The 20,512-nt window shown below is 47.0% G+C and overlaps 1 protein-coding gene across 3 annotated transcripts in view; it reads left to right on the top strand.

Annotated features, from left to right (window-relative positions):
- FLACC1 (flagellum associated containing coiled-coil domains 1) overlaps positions 1-20,512 on the top strand; it is a 113,634-nt gene that overhangs the window by 17,130 nt on the left and 75,992 nt on the right. For 2 of the 3 annotated variants that reach the window (XM_040357218.1, XM_040357217.1), the window contains exons 6-7: positions 1,788-1,808; positions 9,163-9,219. The exons of the other annotated variant lie outside the window; for it this stretch is intronic. In XM_040357218.1, the coding sequence (XP_040213152.1) occupies positions 1,788-1,808; positions 9,163-9,219 (78 nt within the window). The remainder of the gene's footprint in view (positions 1-1,787; positions 1,809-9,162; positions 9,220-20,512) is intronic. 3 annotated transcript variants of the gene reach the window in all.

Genomic DNA, 20,512 nt, shown 5'->3' with positions numbered 1-20,512 from the left:
AATCTCCTATTGCCCAGGGGCCTCATAATCTCCTATTGCCCGGGGGGGGCCCATAATCTCCTATTGCCCGGGGGCCCCGTAATCTCCTATTACCCGGGGGCCCCATGAGTTGTCAGTCCGCTCCTGGATGACACTGATGATTGGGGCACTGGTTATCAGTGTAAACAATTTACTGACATTCTTGACAGTTAACGGCAGTCCTTTTCTAACACAGACACAGCATGGGAGGAAAGGGCTGTGGATAACCAGCAAGTCTGTTTACATGTGATTGCGCTGACCACATGGTAAAGGGCCACTGTGATTGCGCTGGATCCATGTCCCAGGAGGCATGCGGGAAGCACGGTTTTGGGAGGATGTCCATGGACACCCTCTCAAAATTGGAAGCTCGGGGCTCAGTTGGAAGGGGGGCAGGGGGGTCCATCATGGTTTCTTGCATCGGGGCCCTGAAGGTTCTAGTTACGCCTCAGATAGGAAGCTTTTGACTGTGCGGGCATTTGAAAGGAGGGAGGGGCCAGGAGCAGCAAAGTGGGACCCAAGAATAAGAAGATCCGGGCTTCTCTGTGCAAAACCAACCCCCATTGTTATCTCCAGTAAGCATCTTAACCTCTTCCCCACCGCGCTATAGACAAAACATGTCTACAGCACGGTCGAGTTGTTCTGGGAGGACGTCCCTGGGACGTCCTCCCAGAATCCTGCTTCCGCGCGCCCCCTGGGGCGCGCTCCCAGAATCATCCATGAGCGCCGGATCTAGAAGACCCGGCACATCATGGATCGTGTAAATTGCCGCTGATAGCGGCCGTTTACCACGTGATCGCACCATCGGAGAAAAAGCCAATAGCGTAATATTGTTTATTTTTTAAAAGTATATAAAAAAAGGGAGCCAAGTGGCCTCTTACTTTTCTTACTGGGGCTGCAGATATGTCACCGCTCGTAGCGGTTTCACTTTGGGCGGCTGAGTCTGCGCCCACCTCCGTGGTGGACGTACAGGTCGCCGGGTACTGCTAGCTCCGCAGGTCGGAGAGGACGTCGGGCTGTCACGTGACCAGGTACCGCCGCCAACATACGTTTCGTTGGTTAACGTCTGCATCCCTTTTTTTATATACTTTTAAAAAATAAACAGTATTACGCTATTGGCTTTTTCTCCGGTCTTTTATATATCCTACTTGGGATGCTGGGAATGAGGTTCACACAAGTTATTTTCCTGTCAGCATGTGTGCAGGCACAATCCTGCTAAAGCTTTACCTGACTCTCTTTTTCATTAAAGAAGTCAGATATTTCTGGTAAGCGCATCCATATGTTTGAGCACATTTTTGGTGAAAGAAGATTTTAATGTTTGGTGGTGGCAAGTTATCACTTAAACAAGAATACAGTCAATAAGAAGATTTGAATATCAGATTCACTGTAATGCACAAATTGGGCTACTTATTAAGAGACACTAATTAAGCACTGCCTTTGTGCTGAAGCACTTTTGTCATCTATTTTTGTCTATATTTAAGTTATTATTGTTATATGTTCAATAATTTATAATTTGCACAACTATAGGGGATATTTTTAAGTCGTCAACCTGTAGCTGAGCGCCCTCTATATCCACTTTCACCAATTGCAAATAATTTTTTGTCACTGAGGAGCAGCTTTAAATTTTATTTTTATGTTATACGTAGTGGTATTGGCGCTGAATATTTCCACACACATACTCTAGCATAGACAAAACTCTGTTTCTGTATTTGCAAAAAAGCACCAACATAAATAATGTTTTTTTTGTTTTGTTTTTGACTTTCTACTTTTAGACCACTAGTAGACAATAATATGTAAGTATCACCTACAAGGAGGCATGCCAAAGAATGACCAAAGTGTGAGCCCTTTGCTGCTAGACATGAAGCATGATTTTGCACTCTGCTCACTTTCTGCTAATGCAGAATCTTTCTTTAATCAAAGATGATTTTCCAGGATCTAAATAACTGAGTTTGTGCTAAAACAGAAGTGTCCCTTTGTAACTCCTGTAGCGCATCCCCTGTAGGAACTGCTGGTGAATAGGTTCCCCCACCCTGCACAGACTGGCACATTGAATTTCCACAGGCTCACTTGAGATAGGAAAACAGTCCAGCAGCTATCTTTCTGTATTTTATTAGGGGTTAATAAACTTGGATGTGGATGGGATGTTTCCTCCAGAACGTTACTTGCTTGCAGAACTTCAACACAGATCCAGTTGGCCTGGCACACTATTAGTTAATTTGACAAAAGGCAACAGTGAGATGCAGCAAAGGCCCTTAACGGGCAGGGACTGCGGGCCACTTTGGTTGTGTAGCAAAAGTCAGTATCCAGCTTCCATCCCTGTGGCTACTGCTCCCAGCACCGCCTCTTCAAGCACTACCAGCCTGCCTGGCTGAAGCTGCCTCTATCACTAGCCAACCTAGCTACTTTCCACAGTCCTGCCAAACTGCTCACTCACCAGCCCTCTTGGCTGACTTCTCCCTGGAGATCTCCTGGACGTGCTGACTCTCTCCCGCTGTCCTCACACCTGCTCCCGTGCATCCAGTACAGGACGTAAGTGTCTTGTAGAGGATCCCTCCAGCACCCAAGCCCCAGGCCTAAGGCACTCCATCTCCAACTTCCACCCGACACCAGACTGCCCCCGCTGGACTGATTTCGAATATTTAAGAGGTGTCCTCCCCCTGCCAGCCCATTTTGACAGGGATTGGCCAAGGCCCTCATCAATACTCTAGGGAGCTCCGCCTAACCTCCTTATTCTTCTGGAAACTTCTCAAAGGATCCAGATTGTAGGGGAGGTACCAGAGGTGCTGCCTGATGAGTCATCCAGCCTTCCTGAGTCACTCACCATGACCCAGATTCAAACACAGGCTTGGCTGCCAGCCAAGCTAAACAACTTACCTACACTACAAAAACCTATGTACACTTCTAGCACACTACACTAGAGGGTGCTACCAGGGGCTTCGTTAGGGGTGGGCTGAGGAGGCTGGAGCCCCGAATGGGTGGCCGAAAAGCCCAGAGTCTCGGGCATGACAACGTTTATTGGTAGCCTCGAGTGTGCCCGACTGCCCGATGACACAGCAGGTCCCGCCTTCTGGAACCTGCAGCGCCTATGATGGACGTCCCACTGCTCCAATCCGGGCCCGCGGGACGTGTGACGTCCATCATAGGCGCCGCAAGCTCTGAAGGCGGGAAATACAATGCCGCCCGGCGCACCGTGATACCTTCGGCGGCTCTCTACGGCACGGCTTCTAAATCTACTCCTCTGGCTGACTGGCACACCACATCCCTGCTCGGCGGCTCTCCTGAGTCTCTCTCCTCGGCTCCTAAGCCTCCCTGGCTGCATCGCTATGATGGGCACAAGACAGCTGAGGTAGGTGACGTCTGGTCAGTGTGGGTCTGGTCAGTGTGGGTCTGGTCAGTGTGGGTCTGGTCAGTGTAGGTCTGGTCAGTGTGGGTCTGGTCTGGTCAGTGTGGGTCTGGTCAGTGTGGGTCTGGTCAGTGTGGGTCTGGTCAGTGTGGGTCTGGTCAGTGTAGTGTGGTCTGGTCTGGTCAGTGTAGTGTGGTCTGGTCTGGTCAGTGTAGTGTGGTCTGGTCAGTGTAGTGTGGTCTGGTCAGTGTAGTGTAGTGTGGTCTGGTCAGTGTGGTGTGGTGTGGTCAGTGTAGTGTAGTGTGGTGTGGTCAGTGTAGTGTAGTGTGGTCTGGTCAGTGTAGTGTTGTCTGGTCAGTGTAGTGTAGTGTGGTCTGGTCAGTGTAGTGTAGTGTGGTCAGTGTAGTGTGGTCTAGTCAGTGTAGTGTGGTCTGGTCTGGTCAGTGTAGGTCTGGTCAGTGTAGGTCTGGTCAGTGTAGTTTGGTCAGTGTGGTCTGGTCTGGTCAGTGTAGGTCTGGTCAGTGTAGTGTAGTGAGGTCTGGTCAGTGTAGTGAGGTCTGGTCAGTGTAGTGTGGTCTGGTCAGTGTAGTCTGGTCAGTGTAGTGTGGTCTGGTCAGTGTAGTGTGGTCTGGTCAGTGTAGTGTGGTCTGGTCAGTGTAGTGTGGTCTAGTCAGTGTAGTGTGGTCTGGTCTGGTCAGTGTAGGTCTGGTCAGTGTAGTGTGGTCTGGTCAGTGTAGTGTGGTCTGGTCAGTGTAGGTCTGGTCAGTGTAGTGTGGTCTGGTCAGTGTAGTGTGGTCAGTGTGGTCTGGTCAGTGTAGTGTAGTGTGGTCTGGTCAGTGTAGTGTAGTGTGGTCTGGTCAGTGTAGTGTAGTGTAGTCTGGTCAGTGTAGTGTGGTCTGGTCTGGTCAGTGTAGGTCTGGTCAGTGTAGTCTGGTCTGGTCAGTGTAGGTCTGGTCAGTGTAGTGTGGTCTGGTCAGTGTAGGTCTTGTCAGTTTAGTGTAGTGTGGTCTGGTCAGTGTAGTGTAGTGTGGTCTGGTCAGTGTAGTGTGGTCTGGTCAGTGTAGGTCTGGACAGTGTAGTGTGGTCTGGTCAGTGTAGGTCTGGTCAGTGTAGGTCTGGTCAGTGTAGTGTGGTCAGTGTGGTCTGGTTTGGTCAGTGTAGGTCTGGTCAGTGTAGTGTAGTGAGGTCTGGTCAGTGTAGTGAGGTCTGGTCAGTGTAGTGAGGTCTGGTCAGTGTAGTGTGGTCTGGTCAGTGTAGTGTGGGCTAGTCAGTGTAGTGTGGTCTGGTCAGTGTAGTGTGGTCTGGTCAGTGTAGGTCTGGTCAGTGTAGTGTGGTCAGTGTGGTCTGGTCAGTGTAGGTCTGGTCAGTGTAGTGTAGTGTGGTCTGGTCAGTGTAGTGTAGTGTGGTCTGGTCAGTGTAGTGTAGTCTGGTCAGTGTAGTGTGGTCTGGTCTGGTCAGTGTAGGTCTGGTCAGTGTAGTCTGGTCTGGTCAGTGTAGGTCTGGTCAGTGTAGTGTGGTCTGGTCAGTGTAGTGTGGTCAGTGTGGTCTGGTCTGGTCAGTGTAGGTCTGGTCAGTGTAGTGTAGTGTGGTCTGGTCAGTGTAGTGTAGTGTGGTCTGGTAAGTGTAGTGTGGTCTGGTCAGTGTAGTGTGGTCTGGTCAGTGTAGTGTGGTCTGGTCAGTGTAGGTCTGGACAGTGTAGTGTGGTCTGGTCAGTGTAGTGTGGTCTGGTCAGTGTAGTGTGGTCTGGTCAGTGTAGTGTGGTCTGGTCTGGTCAGTGTAGTGTGGTCTGGTCAGTGTAGTGTAGTGTGGTCTGGTCAGTGTAGTGTAGTGAGTGTAGTGTGGTTTGGTCAGTGTAGTGTGGTCTGGTCAGTGTAGTGTGGTCTAGTCAGTGTAGTGTGGTCTGGTCTGGTCAGTGTAGGTCTGGTCAGTGTAGTGTAGTGTGGTCAGTGTAGGTCTGGTCAGTGTAGTGTAGTGAGGTCTGGTCAGTGTAGTGTAGTGTGGTCTGGTCAGTGTAGTGTAGGTCTGGTCAGTGTAGTGTGGTCTGGTCAGTGTAGTGTAGTGTGGTCTGGTCAGTGTAGTGTGGTCTGGTCAGTGTAGTGTAGTGTGGTCTGGTCAGTGTAGTGTGGTCTGGTCAGTGTAGTGTGGTCTGGTCAGTGTAGTGTAGTGTGGTCTGGTCAGTGTAGTGTAGTGTGGTGTGGTCTGGTCAGTGAAGTGTAGTGTGGTCTGGTCAGTGTAGTGTAGTGTGGTCTGGTCAGTGTAGTGTAGTGTGGTCTGGTCAGTGTAGTGTAGGTCTGGTCAGTGTAGTGTAGGTCTGGTCAGTGTAGTGTAGTGTGGTCTGGTCAGTGTAGTGTAGTGTGGTCTGGTCAGTGTAGTGTAGGTCTGGTCAGTGTAGTGTAGGTCTGGTCAGTGTAGTGTGGTCTGGTCAGTGTAGTGTAGGTCTGGTCAGTGTAGTGTGGTCTGGTCAGTGTAGTGTAGTGTAGTCTGGTCAGTGTAGTGTAGTGTGGTCTGGTCAGTGTAGTGTAGTGTGGTCTGGTCAGTGTAGTGTAGTGTAGGTCTGGTCAGTGTAGTGTAGGTCTGGTCAGTGTAGTGTGGTCTGGTCAGTGTAGTGTGGTCTGGTCAGTGTAGTGTGGTGTGGGTCTGGTCAGTGTAGTGTGGTGTGGGTCTGGTTAGTGTAGTGTGGTCTGGTCAGTGTAGTGTAGTGTGGTCTGGTCAGTGTAGTGTAGTGTGGTCTGGTCAGTGTAGTGTAGTGTAGTGTGGTCTGGTCAGTGTAGTGTGGTGTGGGTCTGGTTAGTGTAGTGTGGTCTGGTCAGTGTAGTGTAGTGTGGTCTGGTCAGTGTAGTGTAGTGTGGTCTGGTCAGTGTAGTGTGGTCTGGTCAGTGTAGTGTAGTGTGGTCTGGTCAGTGTAGTGTGGTCTGGTCAGGTCAGTGTATGCAGGTTATGTCAGTGTGTGTGTGTGTACTGACACACACACTCACGTAGGTCTGGGTGTGTGTGTCAGGTAGGTCACACTGCGCCACTCCACCAACCGCAGTGTCCCCCCCCCCCCCCCGGTGCCAGCTTGGCTTGCGGGCTGAAGCTCCTGGTCTTTTTGGCACCTAGCAACGCCCCTGGGTGCTACACTCCATCCAATGAGATGTCAAAAGCACATACTATTGGTTATAATTTAAAACTATATCTGAAGGGATTCTTGAATTCGCTAAGTGATGCCAGTGGCTATTGTTGACTCATGATGGCAGGAGGAGATCTTGAGGAGGGATCTACATGCTGTTGTGAGATTCAGGCACTGCTTTGGAGTCCTACTTTTTGTCACATGGATATAATTTTATAGCAGGTATTTTTCAGAGAAGGGGTTCATGAGTTCACTGCACACAGGGTACAGGGTTCAGGACTGTGTGAAGCACAGTGTGCAGGGTTCAGAATTGCATTATTGCATTATGCAAAGGGTGCATGATGCACGAGTGCATTACACACATGGTGCAGGGTTCAAGAGTGAGCTACGCAAGAAGTGCAGGGTTCAGGAGTGAGCTATGTATGAATTGCAGAGTTCAGGAGTGCACTATGCACAAGGTGCGTGGTTCAGGAGTGTGTTACATACAGAGTGCAAGTTAACATGTTTTCTACTACATGCATTGATTTCGACAGGATTAAACAGAAATTATAAATTTAAAGTTAAATACTGTAGAAGTTTAACCTACACTATAATCTCTACATTTACAGGCATCCACAATCTAAAATGAACCTATCTAACCCTGTAAAGAAGAAATTGCGATACATACCTGATCTAAAGCCACTCTGGTCCAGTCCCACGCTGAGCTGTCAGCGATGGCTTTGATATGGAGGCGGGTGCAGAGGAGGCAGCCGACAGCGGAAGACCCAACTCTATGGGTGACATTCATTTCTCATCCGTTGTTGGCTGTCTCCACTGCAGAGCTTCCGGCACTGGAGACAGGACCGGAGCGACACAGCTTCAAAAAAGGAATGTTTACCAATTTCTTTACAGGGCTAGATAGATTAGTGTTAGATCGTGGATGCCACTAGATTTCAACTGTTAGGGTGGACTTCTACTTTGCCATTTTGATCATTGTAAACATTTAAAGGTTCTGTTTCAGAGCAGACACCACCAATGTCTATTTCTACTTCTGGTAACCAAAAACTTTATTTTGTGGGCCTCTCCGGAGCTATTTTCTTTGTGTTACCAATTGTGTCCGCTTAGCAATTTGGAGTGACTTGCAGCAAGACACTTTTATTGGCCAAGTACATGGCAATTGGTGTTGATGAGACCTATTGCTCAAATTAAAACAAAGTGAAACTCATTTCAGAAAGGCTCACATATGAGGGTTCTATAGCTAATAATATAATGTATCATTTGGTGCCTGCTGCTAGGGTAGACCTTTTCCTCTAAGGCCGGATTCACACTTGTGCAGTGCGAATTTCAGCTCTCTTATCTCTGCAGAGAGATAAGAGAAGTGTTCAGCAGATCAGCTCCGTTTTAGCTGCAAATTCGGAGACCTGGGAGAGGGGAGGGGGAGGGGGAAAGTGTATTGAGGTGAATGAGACAAATCCTGAAGAGAAGTTAACACATCTGCGAATCAGATGCGTACCCATAGAAGATAATGGGTCTGAATTCGCACCTGAGCCGCACCGCAATGCCTAGAAAACGCACACTTTTTTTGGCAATGCGCAGTGCGAAAGCATCGCACATATGTGAACCAGCCTCATTGAAAACAATGTATTTAGAAATGTTCTGCGAATTGGATGCGGTTTAAGCCGCACTCAATTGGCATAGGTCTGAACCCGGCCTTAAAGTTAAAGTGGCCTGCTTAAAGCGGGGTTCCGGACATACATTTTTTTTACATTATTATCAATTACATTATTATGAATATTCATTAAAACATATTAATAAAGCACGATCGGTACATAAACAGTTGCAAAAATGTACCTGATATCATCTCAGGGATATTGTGGCCGTTTCCATCATAGCTGTGGGCATTATGAAGCCCAGTTCATGTTTCTTCCTGGATTTTCTGAGAGAGGTGCATGCTGGGATTTTTAGGCACAGTAATGCCCAGAGTCCAAGGTGGTAGAACTTCCTGTCTTAAGACCCCATTGCCTCCTGGGAAATTATGACACTCATTTCCCAGGAGGCAATGGGGTCTTAGGACAGGAAGTTCTACCACCTTGAATAGGGAACTAGGGCAGATTACGAAATCTGTCTAGTAACAGCCATATAGAAGTGAGTAAAACATTTTTTTTTTTAAACATTTTTTTTTTTACATTAAAGGCAAGTTGTTTATAAAAAGTTAGTTTTTAGGGTGGAACTCTGCTTTAAACTTGAAGTCTAGAAATTTGCATTTGGTCATAAAGTTGAAAAAGGTGACCAAGTGTTTGTAGGTGGTGGTTACTAAATTTTAGTTACTGTATGTATTGGCTTAAAGCAGAAGCGTCTCTCCTCCATCACTCTGCTTTATATGGTGATTACACGCGTTTTGTTATGTTAATCATAAGATTTTAGTTCCAAAATGTAATTTTCAAAGCAGGCTTGCAAGCTGTTGATGGTTTTATGCTTTATTATTGCTTGCATATAATTGTGTGCTTCTCACAAAGATCATCTTCTGCATGACCAAGCTTTGCTTCTATATTCACTGATAAGTAATGTGCTAGCGCACTTTTGTGATTTGTATAATTCTAAATCTTGCTTAAAAGCTGCACAGTGTGGCTGGCTAATCAGCACTGCATTGGAAAATTATAATGATCAATATGTGACAACACAAAAGTGTTTAAATGTTCACAATGACCCCCCATAGACAGAATGAGCAAACAAGTTCTCAGAAGCCAAAGAAGAAAGAAAAAGCATTAATAAGGTATGTGCAGTAGATGACTAAAATGTAAGAAACTAGACAAAACGACGTTCTTAAAAAGAACTACATTTACCATATAGTGCTGTGTAAAAATTATTTGCCCCCTTCCTGATTTTTTTTTTTTTTTTTCAGATTTGTCACACTTAATTGATTCAGATCATCAAACAAATTGTATTATTACACAAAGATAACCTGAGTAAATACAAAATTCAGTTTTTAAATGATGATTTTGTTTATTAAGGCAAAAAAGCTGTCCAAATCTGCCTCGTTCTATGAGAAAATGTCATTGCCCCCTAAACCTAATAACTGGTTGTGCCACCCTTGGCGACAACAACTGCAATCAAGCATTTGTGATCGCTGCCAATGAGTCTTTCATATCGTATTTCATAATTTAGGATGTATTCGGATACATATTTTTGTCAAAAATCCAAATAAGCATATATTAATTGGTTTGCACAAAAGTTATAGCGTCCAAAAAGTATGGGATAGATTTAGGAGCTTTTTATTTATTGTTTTTACTGGTAATGGCGGCGATCAGCGATTTTTAGCGGGATTGCGACATTGAACACTAAGTAACACTTTTTGGGGACCAGTAACACCAATACAGTGATCAGTGCTAAAAAAAATGCACTGATCACTGTATAAATGACACTGGCAGGGAAGGGGTTAGCACCAATGGCAAGCAAGGGGTTAGGTGTGTGCCTGGGAGGTGTTTTCTAACTGTGTGGAGAGGGACAGACTGGAGGAAAAGAGATTGTGTTTCAGCTTATCTCAGATCAGTGGTTTGCCTTGTTTACATAGGCACACCGCTGATCCGTCTCTCCACAGAATGTTCAACGGGTTGCGGACGCCCTGATTGGCTCCCTCTGTGTTCAAACACAGCATGAGCGGCGCTTCGGCGGCATGTACACGTGCCCTCTACATGGCGTGCTCAAAATCACATACAGGTACATGATTTTGCACAGCCAGGCGGCCATAGTATATGTACGGTGGGCTGTCCAGAAGCGGTTAAGGTCATGCCACAGCATCTCAATGGAATTTGAGTCAGCACTTCGACTAGGACACTCCAAAACCTTTTTTTTTTTTTTGAGCCATTCAGAGGTTGGACTTACTGATGTGTTTTCTAGATCATTGTCCTGCTTAGAGATGGGCTCAGGTGTGTTCAGGATCCTGGTGCCAACCCACCTGCCCGATCCCGCCAGAAAGCTGACGCTGCACAGCGCTAATCACAGGCAGTGAGACATTTCCAGGCTATGCAGCTGCAGCACGGGAAATGTTTCACTGCCTGTGATTATCAATGTGCAGTGTCGGCTTCCTGGCGGGATTGGGCAGGTAGTTTGATACTAGGATCCCGAACATGCCTGAGCCCATCTCCAGTCCTGCTGTATAACCTAAGTGAGCTTAAGGTCACAAACTGATGGCCAGAAATTCTCCTTCAGTATTTTCTGGTAGAGTGCATAATTCATGGTTCCATCAGTTATGACAAGTTGCCCAGGTCCTGAAGCTGAAAAGCAGCCCCAGACCATCACACTACCCCTACCATGTCTGACTGTTGGTATGATGATCTTTTTAAGAAATGCTGTGTTAGTTTTACATCAGATGTAACGTAACACAAACTTTCCAAAAAGTTAAACTTTTGTCTCATCAGTCCACAGAATAATTGCCCAAAAGTCTTGGGGATAATCAAGATGTTTTTTGGCAAATGTGAGATGAGCCTTTGTGTTCTTATTGGTCAGCAGTGGCTTTAGCCTTTGAACTCCCCCACGGATGCCATTTTTGCCCAGTCCCTTTCTAATTGTTGAGTCATGAACACTGACCTTAAAGTGGAGTTCCACCCATAAATATAACATTACATCAGTAGTTTTAAAAAAAATTCATTAGTCCTTTACGAAAAATTTTTTTTTTAGATGCCTCCTTCAAAGTGTTGTTGCTAGGCAGAATAGTTAATCTTCCCACTTCCTGCACCTAGGTGCTTAATGCTTCCTAACCTACACCGCACAGACTCCTGGGAATGTAGTGGGTGTAACTTTCCAGGAGTCTGTGCACTCCCCAGTCTCAAAGAATCATGTGACTTGGACAGCACAGGTGCTGAAACCTGATCTGACACTGCTTGTGCAGCACTGAGCATGTGCGAGATCTGCTAGGCTGAAATCCAGGAAGTCATACAGTCTGGCTTCATGATGCCCACACTTAAGATGGCCCCAGTCAATTTCTATTTTATAAAGTGTCTAAATGCTGTAACAACCTAACAAAACAGACCTTAGTTTACAGACTAACTTTACTAGAATACATTAAGCTTGTGTATTACAGGGGTATTTATATTTAAAAACTGAAATTGTGGCCGGAACTCCGCTTTAACTGAGGCAAGTGATGCCTGCAGTTCTTTAGATGTTGTTCTGAGTTCTTATATGACCTTCTGGGTGAGTTGTCGTTGTGCTCTTGGAGTAATTTTGGTAGGCCGGCCACTCCTGGGAAGGTTCATCACCACTGTTCCAAGTTTTCTCCATTTGTAGATAATGGCTCTCACCATGGTTTTCTGGAGTCCCAAAGCCTTAGAGAAATGGCATTGTAACCCCTTTCCAGACTGATTCATGTTAATTATTTTGTTTCTCATCTGTTCTTGAATTTATTTAGATTGTGGCCAGATGTGTTGCCTTTTTAGATCTTTTAGTGTGCTTCACTTTGTCAAACAGCTTCTATTTAAGTGATTTTTTTATTCAACAGGTCCAGCACTAATCAGGCCTGGAAGGTATGTGAGATTGAGGCTGGATTCACACTGGTCCGACAAACGCATCAACATTGGGAGCTCATGTTGCATGACATTTGAAAATCAATGTTTCCCTATGGGAGCCGTCTTAACTGGTCTGACAAATGTCGGGCCGACTTTGAAAATGCTCCCTGTACTACTTTGGTACGACTTTGATCCTACTTCAGCCCACTGAATATCATTGAAGTCGGATCAAAGTCGGAACGCCGTCTTGCATGCTCCGACTTTGGCATGCGACTTGTGCTCTGCTGATCTTGAGTCGGAACTCCACGCCAAATTTTAAATAAAAACCCGGCATGGGTTCCCCCACCAAGAGCATACCAGACCTTTCGGTCTGGTATGGATTTTAAGGGGATCCCCTACGCCGAAAAACGGTGTCCCCAAAATCCATACCAGACCCTTATCCGAGCATGCAGACTGGCAGGTCAGGAAAGGGGGCGGGGACAAGCGAGCGCCCCCCCCTCCGGAACTGTACCAGGCCGCATGCCCATAACATGGGGGGGTGGGTGCTTTGGGGTGGATATGGGTCTGGTATGGATTTGGGGGGGACCCACATGCCGCTTTTTCGGTGTAGGGGGTTCCCCTTAAAATCCATACTAGACCCAAGGGCCTGGTATGCCCCTGGAGGGAGAACCCATGCCGATTTTTTTTATTTAAAAATTGGCGTGGAGTTCCTTCTCAAGAAACATACCAAACACAGTGCCTAGTATTGGCGAGGATCCAAGTCGGATCCCCGTTTATTGAAAGTCGGACGTATGTCAACTTCAAGTTGCAGGGAAAAGTCTGATCCAAAGAAGGACAGCTGTCGTGTCGCACCAGTGTGAACCCAGCCTTAACTCTGCTTTCCAAAAAATGTGGGTAATCACAGTTCAGTCATAAAGTGACAAGTGCTTTTGCGCTAATAGGACCCTTAATGAGTAATAACCTAAACAAAATAAATAAGGTGCAGCAAAACCTAAAAGTGTTTACAATACACAAATACAGAAATCAATAAAATGGGATTCTGCGCAACCTATCACACAAACATGGTAAGTGAAAAAATATTGAGTGAAAAATAAATAATGAATAAATAAGAGAGCTCGCAAGCTCAATATATGGATGAAACCGACAATAAAAGTGCAAAAAAGTCCTGTGCTTACATCAAACACAATAAATCGTGCAGCAAATTTTAAAAACAAGCGGCGTCCACAGCGCCAGCTTACGTCACTCCAGGTGTGACTCCACCTGGAGTGATGTAAGCTGGCGCTGTGGACGCCGCTCGTTTTTAAAATTTGCTGCACGATTTATTGTGTTTGATGTAAGCACAGGTTTTTTCATTATTAAACACCCCTGAGTCTTACTATATTTCACGATTGGAGCCCCTCCTTTTGTTCCCTCTTTTTCCATTCGGGTCTGAGCACTGTCTGGATTAGCTGAGGAGACGTGTACCTGCTTCTAAGGAGGATTGGCTAAGATCACCCATAGAGGACTGCCAGTGAGGCTTATATTGGATGCCCCTTACTATTGGCCTGGAGGTAAGAGTCCTGTGAGCCCAGGGAAGGATGTGTGTATTCATCTGTCAACCATCCGTATCTGATTAAGTGGAAATTCAGCAACACCAGCAGTTCCATTTTGGCAGCTCCTTTATTTCATTTAATATAGGACTATTTTGCACATTGTCACTTTAGCATTCCTTATTGTCATTGGTGATATTATCACTTATTCACTCAAATTTTGTGGGACTTTTTTGCACTTTTATGGTCGGTTTCATCCATATATTGAGCTTGCGAGCTCTCTTATTTATTCATTATTTATTTTTCACTCAATATTTTTTCACTTACCATGTTTGTGTGATAGGTTGTGCAGAATCACAGTTCAGTCATGACAATGGATGCACAAATCGGGTCAGTAGTCAGTGGATCTCACCATCTTCTGCAGTTGCTACGAAGACTTGTCCCCTTCATCCCGAAAGAAGACACCGCAGTAGTGGTGGGAACAATAATCAACTCCAGGCTCGACTATGCAATCTCCCTTTACCTGGGACTCCCAAAATACCAGATTGCACGGCTACAAGTCATCCAGAACACGGCGGCACAACGGGTAACAGGGAAAAAACCCTGGGAATCAATTACTCCCTCCCTGAGGTCCCTCCACTGGCTGGCCATAAAAGAACCAGATCACATTTAAGTCCCTCTGCCTGACGCACAATTGTATACAAGGAATCACCCCCCAATATTTATGTGAGAAAATAAAAAAACACAACCCCAATCGCGTTCTTCGATCAACTAACCAAAATCTACTACAAGGCCCGCTACAAGACCAAAGGAGAACGAAGATTTGCAGTCCAAGGGCCTTGACTATGGAACACATTACCAACTAATATCCGAATGGAAGTGGATCACCAAGCCTTTAGGAAAAAACTCAAGACCCACCTATTCTGAAGGCAAAATAGAAGGAAATGAATACCAAGCGCCTTGAGGCGATTCAGTTCGCATTTGTAGCGCTAAACAAGTTATTCACTCACTCATTTAGAAAGGAAGTGAGGGGGGGGGGAGTCAGCAATTGCTTTTACACATAGGACCAGGCAGGTTTTTTTTCCTCTAATAAATGTAATCATCATTTAAAAACTGCATTTGGATTTACACTTATCTTTGTGTAATATTAAAATTAGCTTGATGATATGAATCATTTAAGTGTGACATATATGCAAAAACATAAAAAAAATCAGGAAGGGGGCAAATACTTTTTCACAGCACTGTATATGTAAAGCGTGGATCACAGTTTCTTTATCGTACATCACGGGACACAGAGTCTAGTCATTACTAAGTGGGTTATATTCCACCTTCAGGTGCTGGACACTGGTGTAATCAATTAGAACAGGAAGTTTCCTCCCTATATAACCCCTCCCATACTGGGAGCACCTCAGTTTTTTCATCAGTGTCTAAGGTGTTGGTCACGAGTAAACATGTGCTCTGAGGAGCTCCACTGGAGGGAGCCATGCTGGATGTAAAAAGCCCCCATAGAAGCCGGATCTGTCCAAGGTGCTTCACAGCCAAAGTGGACGGTACCCGGGCCTCGATACGAAAAACTAGGTTTTGCCTATAATGCCTCTCTTCGGAGGGCTGGACCCTGGGTTCCAGTACTTTGTGCCTTACCAAGGAACCAAATGTTTTCTGCTGCCAGGGTGCTTTATAGGTCCAGGGGAGTGGTGTTTCTGACCATGGACCCCGGTCCCTAAAGGTCTGAGACAATACCCACGGTGAGGGGTGAAGGCTGGGTCTCTTGCTTTGCAATACCCTGCAGCGTGGAAAGGTAAGCGGAGGTACCTATGGGACTTGGTCCGACAATAGGTTCTCCATTGGGGATTATGGGTCTCGCCTATTTTTATGCTTCTATGCATGGGCAACTTAACCACTATGTCTTCTGAGACAGGATGGCTCTGGCACCCATATACCTCCCCTAGTTGGTCCTAGTCCTCTGCTGAAGGGGCTATTGGGACTTGCCTATAATGCATGTGTGCCTGGGCAAAGAAACCACTATGTCTGTTGAGACAGGATGGCTGTAGTACCCCTAGATCTCCACTTCAGGAGGCTGGTACCCCTGAGTCCTATGCAATGTCATGAGTAGCTGCATGTCTTATCTGTTTTCCACCACTAAAGGCAGTAAAAAGACATGCCTGGTATTTCGCTTACCATGCTTTCCAGGAACGGAAGCTCAAGGTTAGCTGATCTATGGTGCGGGTTACTTCCTCTGCTTCAGGCTCTGCCACGATGGGGGGGTCCATCGTAGTCCGGGTCCACGGCGCTCCTTGGTGGATCTCCCTCTCCCCCCGCCTCCACCATTCCCCTATGCGCGCGTGCGCGTGGGGGGGGGGCATGCTTTGTAGGCGGGGGGACGATGTGGTTGCCGGTGGTGCATGCGCATGGGCTCACCGTCTCATGGTGCAGACACAGGGCGGCCCCTTCCAAAGGCCCAGACGTCAGAGCTCTGTAAAGCCAGGGGGACACAGTAGCTTGGGGCACGTAAGCACCTTGTGGGGGTTGGATACAGATTCACCTAAGACACCTACTCAGCATCTAGCTGTGCAGATTAGCAGGCATTATTTGCTAGACTAAGTTCAGCTGTTGATGCACCAGGGTTAAGTTCCTCTGCTTTTGGCTTAGGACTTTTTTGTCTCCCCGTAAAAGAGGGTTCAGGGGTGGGAAGGGGTATCACCACCTGAATCTAGTGGCCGTTTATCATGCTTGCATGATACTATCCTCTCCTGTAGAGACTTAAGACAGCTCACATAATGAGCTATCAGCCCTGTCAGGTGTTGCAGCCTCCCCCAACAGTGCAGTCACTATGCATATGTTTTGTTGCATTGCGTTTATGGGTCTGTAGCGCTACCCACGGAGGAGCCGCTGGTTAGATTTGGGATCGGTGTGTTTATGTTACCTCTATGCTGTGTCTAGGGGTGATGGTGGTGAAGAGAGCAGTAATAGAATGTCCAGACCGTTGGTTGACGTTTTCAATGCTTTATTTTCTGGTCAAACACGACCAACATGTCAACTTGAGGTAGACAGGATAGGTTGATGAAGGAAGAGTAACTTTGCAGAATCAGGCTGTGAATAGAGAAAGCAGTCCTGCCTTCTATAATTGTATTCGTCCCATCGCCACTCCAGCCGGAGTGGGTAAAGTGCCTCTGGACAGACCCCTCTCACAGGTCTGGCAGCCAGAGCGCCACTTAGAACCTCTGGGAAGGAACAAGTCTCTGCCACCGACTTGGCTCTAATTAAATTAGGATGTTTAGGATGAGACCTCTGCCACAGGCCTAGTGCTTGAAAGTTTAAACGGTAGAGCGAATCCTCCCAGTATGTCTTTTTGGGGTCACCGACTGACAGTATAAATGCAACCTGTCAGTGTCCGGTCACCCAGATCCCCGATGGTTCGTTCAAGCCCTATTGGATCACCTGCCTCCGGGTTCTCCTCAGACCGATCCCACACCGAACAGCACCCAGCTTGGGATCTTCTCAATAGAAGTGAGAACCCAGTAAATCACTGGGGTCCCTTGGCAGCATCAGTTGCTCCAGGCCATGAGGGCCCAGAGTCAGGTACTCCGCGTAGCACGTGCCCCCGGCCTGGTAGGCCATAGTGGTGGGGCCTGTGACGTGTGCACACCCTAAAGGTGGGTGCCGCACCTGGAACCAGGAACCCGCGAAGATTCCCGAACAACGGCCTCCGCCACAGAAATACCCCTCCCCAGCAGGGAAAACTCCTCTAATTGACTGCTGGGAAGAAGCGGCTCCGCCTGAACCCCTCTGGCGTCACCTGCCGTCCAGAGATGAAACTGCATTTCTGGAGTACAAACTGACCCACAGGACAATCCAGATTTGGCGACAGCCAAATTTAACAAATCAATGAACGAGAGCAACATAACTCTCTCATTCCCCCACTAAATTTAATATAGCACCTGTACGAAAAGTACACAGGCGCTACAGGTCTATAAGAGGTTAACTGCTATATTCACAGCATCTTCACAAGCAGAAAACAGGGTGTGTCCCTTTCCCTGCTCTAAATCCTCAAACCAGTGAATTGAAAAACCTGAGGATGAAGGTTCACTGTCAGAGAACAGATAACACGTGTCAGCCTAATGAGGAGAAAACTATCAGAAGCCCCACAAACTCTGGTTGCAGCTGCAGTCTTTTCAGAGATTCAAGCTGCATATAACTTCCCTCAGCCTAGACGGTCAGAGCCTCTGTCTCTATAAAGTCCTCATCCTGGTGTTGGCTTCAGGCTAACCGAATGCACTACTGGAGGATGCACAGTTGCTGCTGTGCACATGGCCAACATCGCAGGTTTGCAGAGACGCACATCTGCAGAACATAACGGCCTCTTTACCAGTCTGTATGTTTGCATGAAATACATGAGTTTGGAATGTTCAAATGCATGTGGGGTAAAAACAGGTAACAGAGCATGTTTTATTGTTGATCACATAAGTATACATGTTTTTTTGTTGGTATGATTTTACATGGTCACATAAGGGTGTTTAATCACAGCAAAGTGCCTAGAATCGCATAAAAATGCTTAAAGTGCATAAAGATGCGGGATCACACATGGTTACCTGATAACCCGAGTCCTCGATTATCCAAGGATATTTGGTCACACAGAGAGGCTTGTTTTCCACAGGAATGCCTAAAATCGCATAAAAATGCTCAAGGGCATAAAGATGCGGGATCACACATGGTTACCTGATAACCCAAGCCCTTGATTACCCAAGGATATTTGGTCACACAGATAGGCTTGTTTCCACAGGAATGCCTGCAATCACATAAAGATGCGGGATCACACATGGTTATCTGATCACCCGAGTCCTGGATTACTCAGGCATATTTGGTCACACAGAGAGGTTGTGTCCGCAGAAGTGCCAAAAATCGCATTAAAATGCTTAATTGCATAAAAATGCTGGATCGCACAGGGATGCTCGATCATACAAGAATCCTTGGTCACACAAGGGTACTAGTCCGCACAGGAGTGCTTAAGATGCATAGATGTTGGATCGCATGAAAATTGCTGAATTGCATAAGGATGCATGTTTGCCTAGATTTTGCATTATGAGCCATGATAATTAGGTTTCCTTAATTATACAGGATTCCTTGGCCTTACATAGGAATACGTGTCTGCAGGGGTACGTGTTGCACAATGCTGCATAACACGTTCATAGCGCATACTTGCTTGCAAGATGCTTGTTCATAGCTCACATGCTATATGTATGCAGCACGCCCCCTTTTATATGTTTTTGCCGAAAACATATTTGTATGAATTCATGTTTCCATGATCACACGCTTCTATGAACACACGCTTCCATAGAGGCATATGGCTTTAAAGCTTGCCACATGCACATATGGGGAGCTATTTGCAGGTGTGTTTATTTACAAGGCTGCTAGGGCCCGCCTCTAGCAGGTCTAAAGGCCCAGGGTATAGCAGTAATGGCATACCGAGGCAAACTCCTGCTGACAGATCAGTCAGTAGCATGGCTGGGCCTAGGGGAGTCCAGCATGGTTAAATATCTGGAACTCCTGGGTTAGGATACCAGTCTAGAGGGAATATGCCGGCTTCATTCAAAGACAGTTCCCTATGCTCAGTTTTATTCAAGGCTGATATAAACATTCTGTCGGCCTGGAACGAGTGGATCCTAACCTAGCATTTTCCTAGGAGTCTGGTCCCAGGGATATGCTGGAATTTCAGTTGATGGTTCTTAACTGAATGATTGGCAGAAGGGAAGATCCTTCATACCCATTACCTGGGAGCAGGTTGCGAGGGCTGGCCTCTAGGGATAGAATCCAGACCTGGAAGAGACCACGGCACAGGGAAGGTGGTTAAGCTCCAAGGGAGCCGTATCTGTCAGCTTTCTAGAGCTACGGATGGAGCATCTGGCTTAAGGGCCTGAAAGTTTAGGTTACAGCGTTGCTCTGTCTGAATACAATCTGACAATGCCTCTCTAGTGGTTTACTTTGTTTACCAGGGAGGAGCTTGTGCCTTGCCTATTGACAATCGTCATTTCATGGAATACTAGATTGGCAGGCGATTCGCTGGAGCCGTCTACAAATGTGTCCGGGAGATTGACCTCTACACCCCGACTTTTTTCTGACCAAATGTCACAGAAACGGTACCCTGTACATAAAGGGTGTTGACGTCCAGGTTCAACAACAATTGAACAACTTTGTGTCAAGGATAAAGGATCCACCCACATGCGGGACAGATGTGTTAGGCCGAGTACACACGGACAAACATGTATGGTGAAAGCGGTCCGTCGGACCGTTTTCACCATACATGTCTGCCAGAGGGCTTCTGTACGATGGTTGTACACACCATCGTACAGAAGTCCGCGCGTAAACAATACGCGGGGCGTGTCTGCGGTGTCGCCGCGTCGATGACGCGGTGTCGCCGCGACAATGACGCAGCGACGTGGGCGGCCCGCCTTTAAAATGCTTCCACGCATGCGTCGAAGTCATTCGACGCATGCGAGGGACGGCGGGCGCCTGGACATGTACGGTAGGTCTGTACTGACGACCGTACATGTCCGAGCGGGCAGGATTCCAGCGGACTGTTTTAAAACAAGTCCAGGAATATTTGTCCGCTGGGAAAAGGCCCGGCGGGCAAATGTTTGCTGGAATTCGGCCCGCTCGCGCCCACACACGACCAAACATGTCTGCTGAAACTGGCCTGCGGACCAGTTTCAGCAGACATGTTTGGTCGTGAGTACGGGGCCTTAGTGATCCTGGGGGACCAGTTGTTGCTGGTTTATGTGTTTTCTCCCCCCAGGGCCGCACCTTTCGTGGCTTCCATGCTACATCAGAAGAGTACAGAAGCTGGCCTAATTGCTCCGGCATAGCCCATATGACCTGACTGTGCAGGGACAGCAGAGGTGATAGTAGAGATACCAGGGCCCCTTACAGCTTGTCCAGGCCTGCTTTGCAGGGTTACATCCTGTCTTGCATACAGGGGTATTAATGGTCTGGCTGTTATAGCCCGCATTCTTGAGGATCGGGGCTTTCAGATTCATACTGG

The sequence above is a fragment of the Rana temporaria genome, chromosome 6 (assembly GCF_905171775.1).
Source record: "Rana temporaria chromosome 6, aRanTem1.1, whole genome shotgun sequence".
In the NCBI taxonomy this organism is placed as follows: Eukaryota; Metazoa; Chordata; class Amphibia; order Anura; family Ranidae; genus Rana; species Rana temporaria.
The sequence above is the reverse complement of the archived record's forward strand: the minus strand, read 5'-3'. Positions and strand labels throughout refer to the sequence as shown.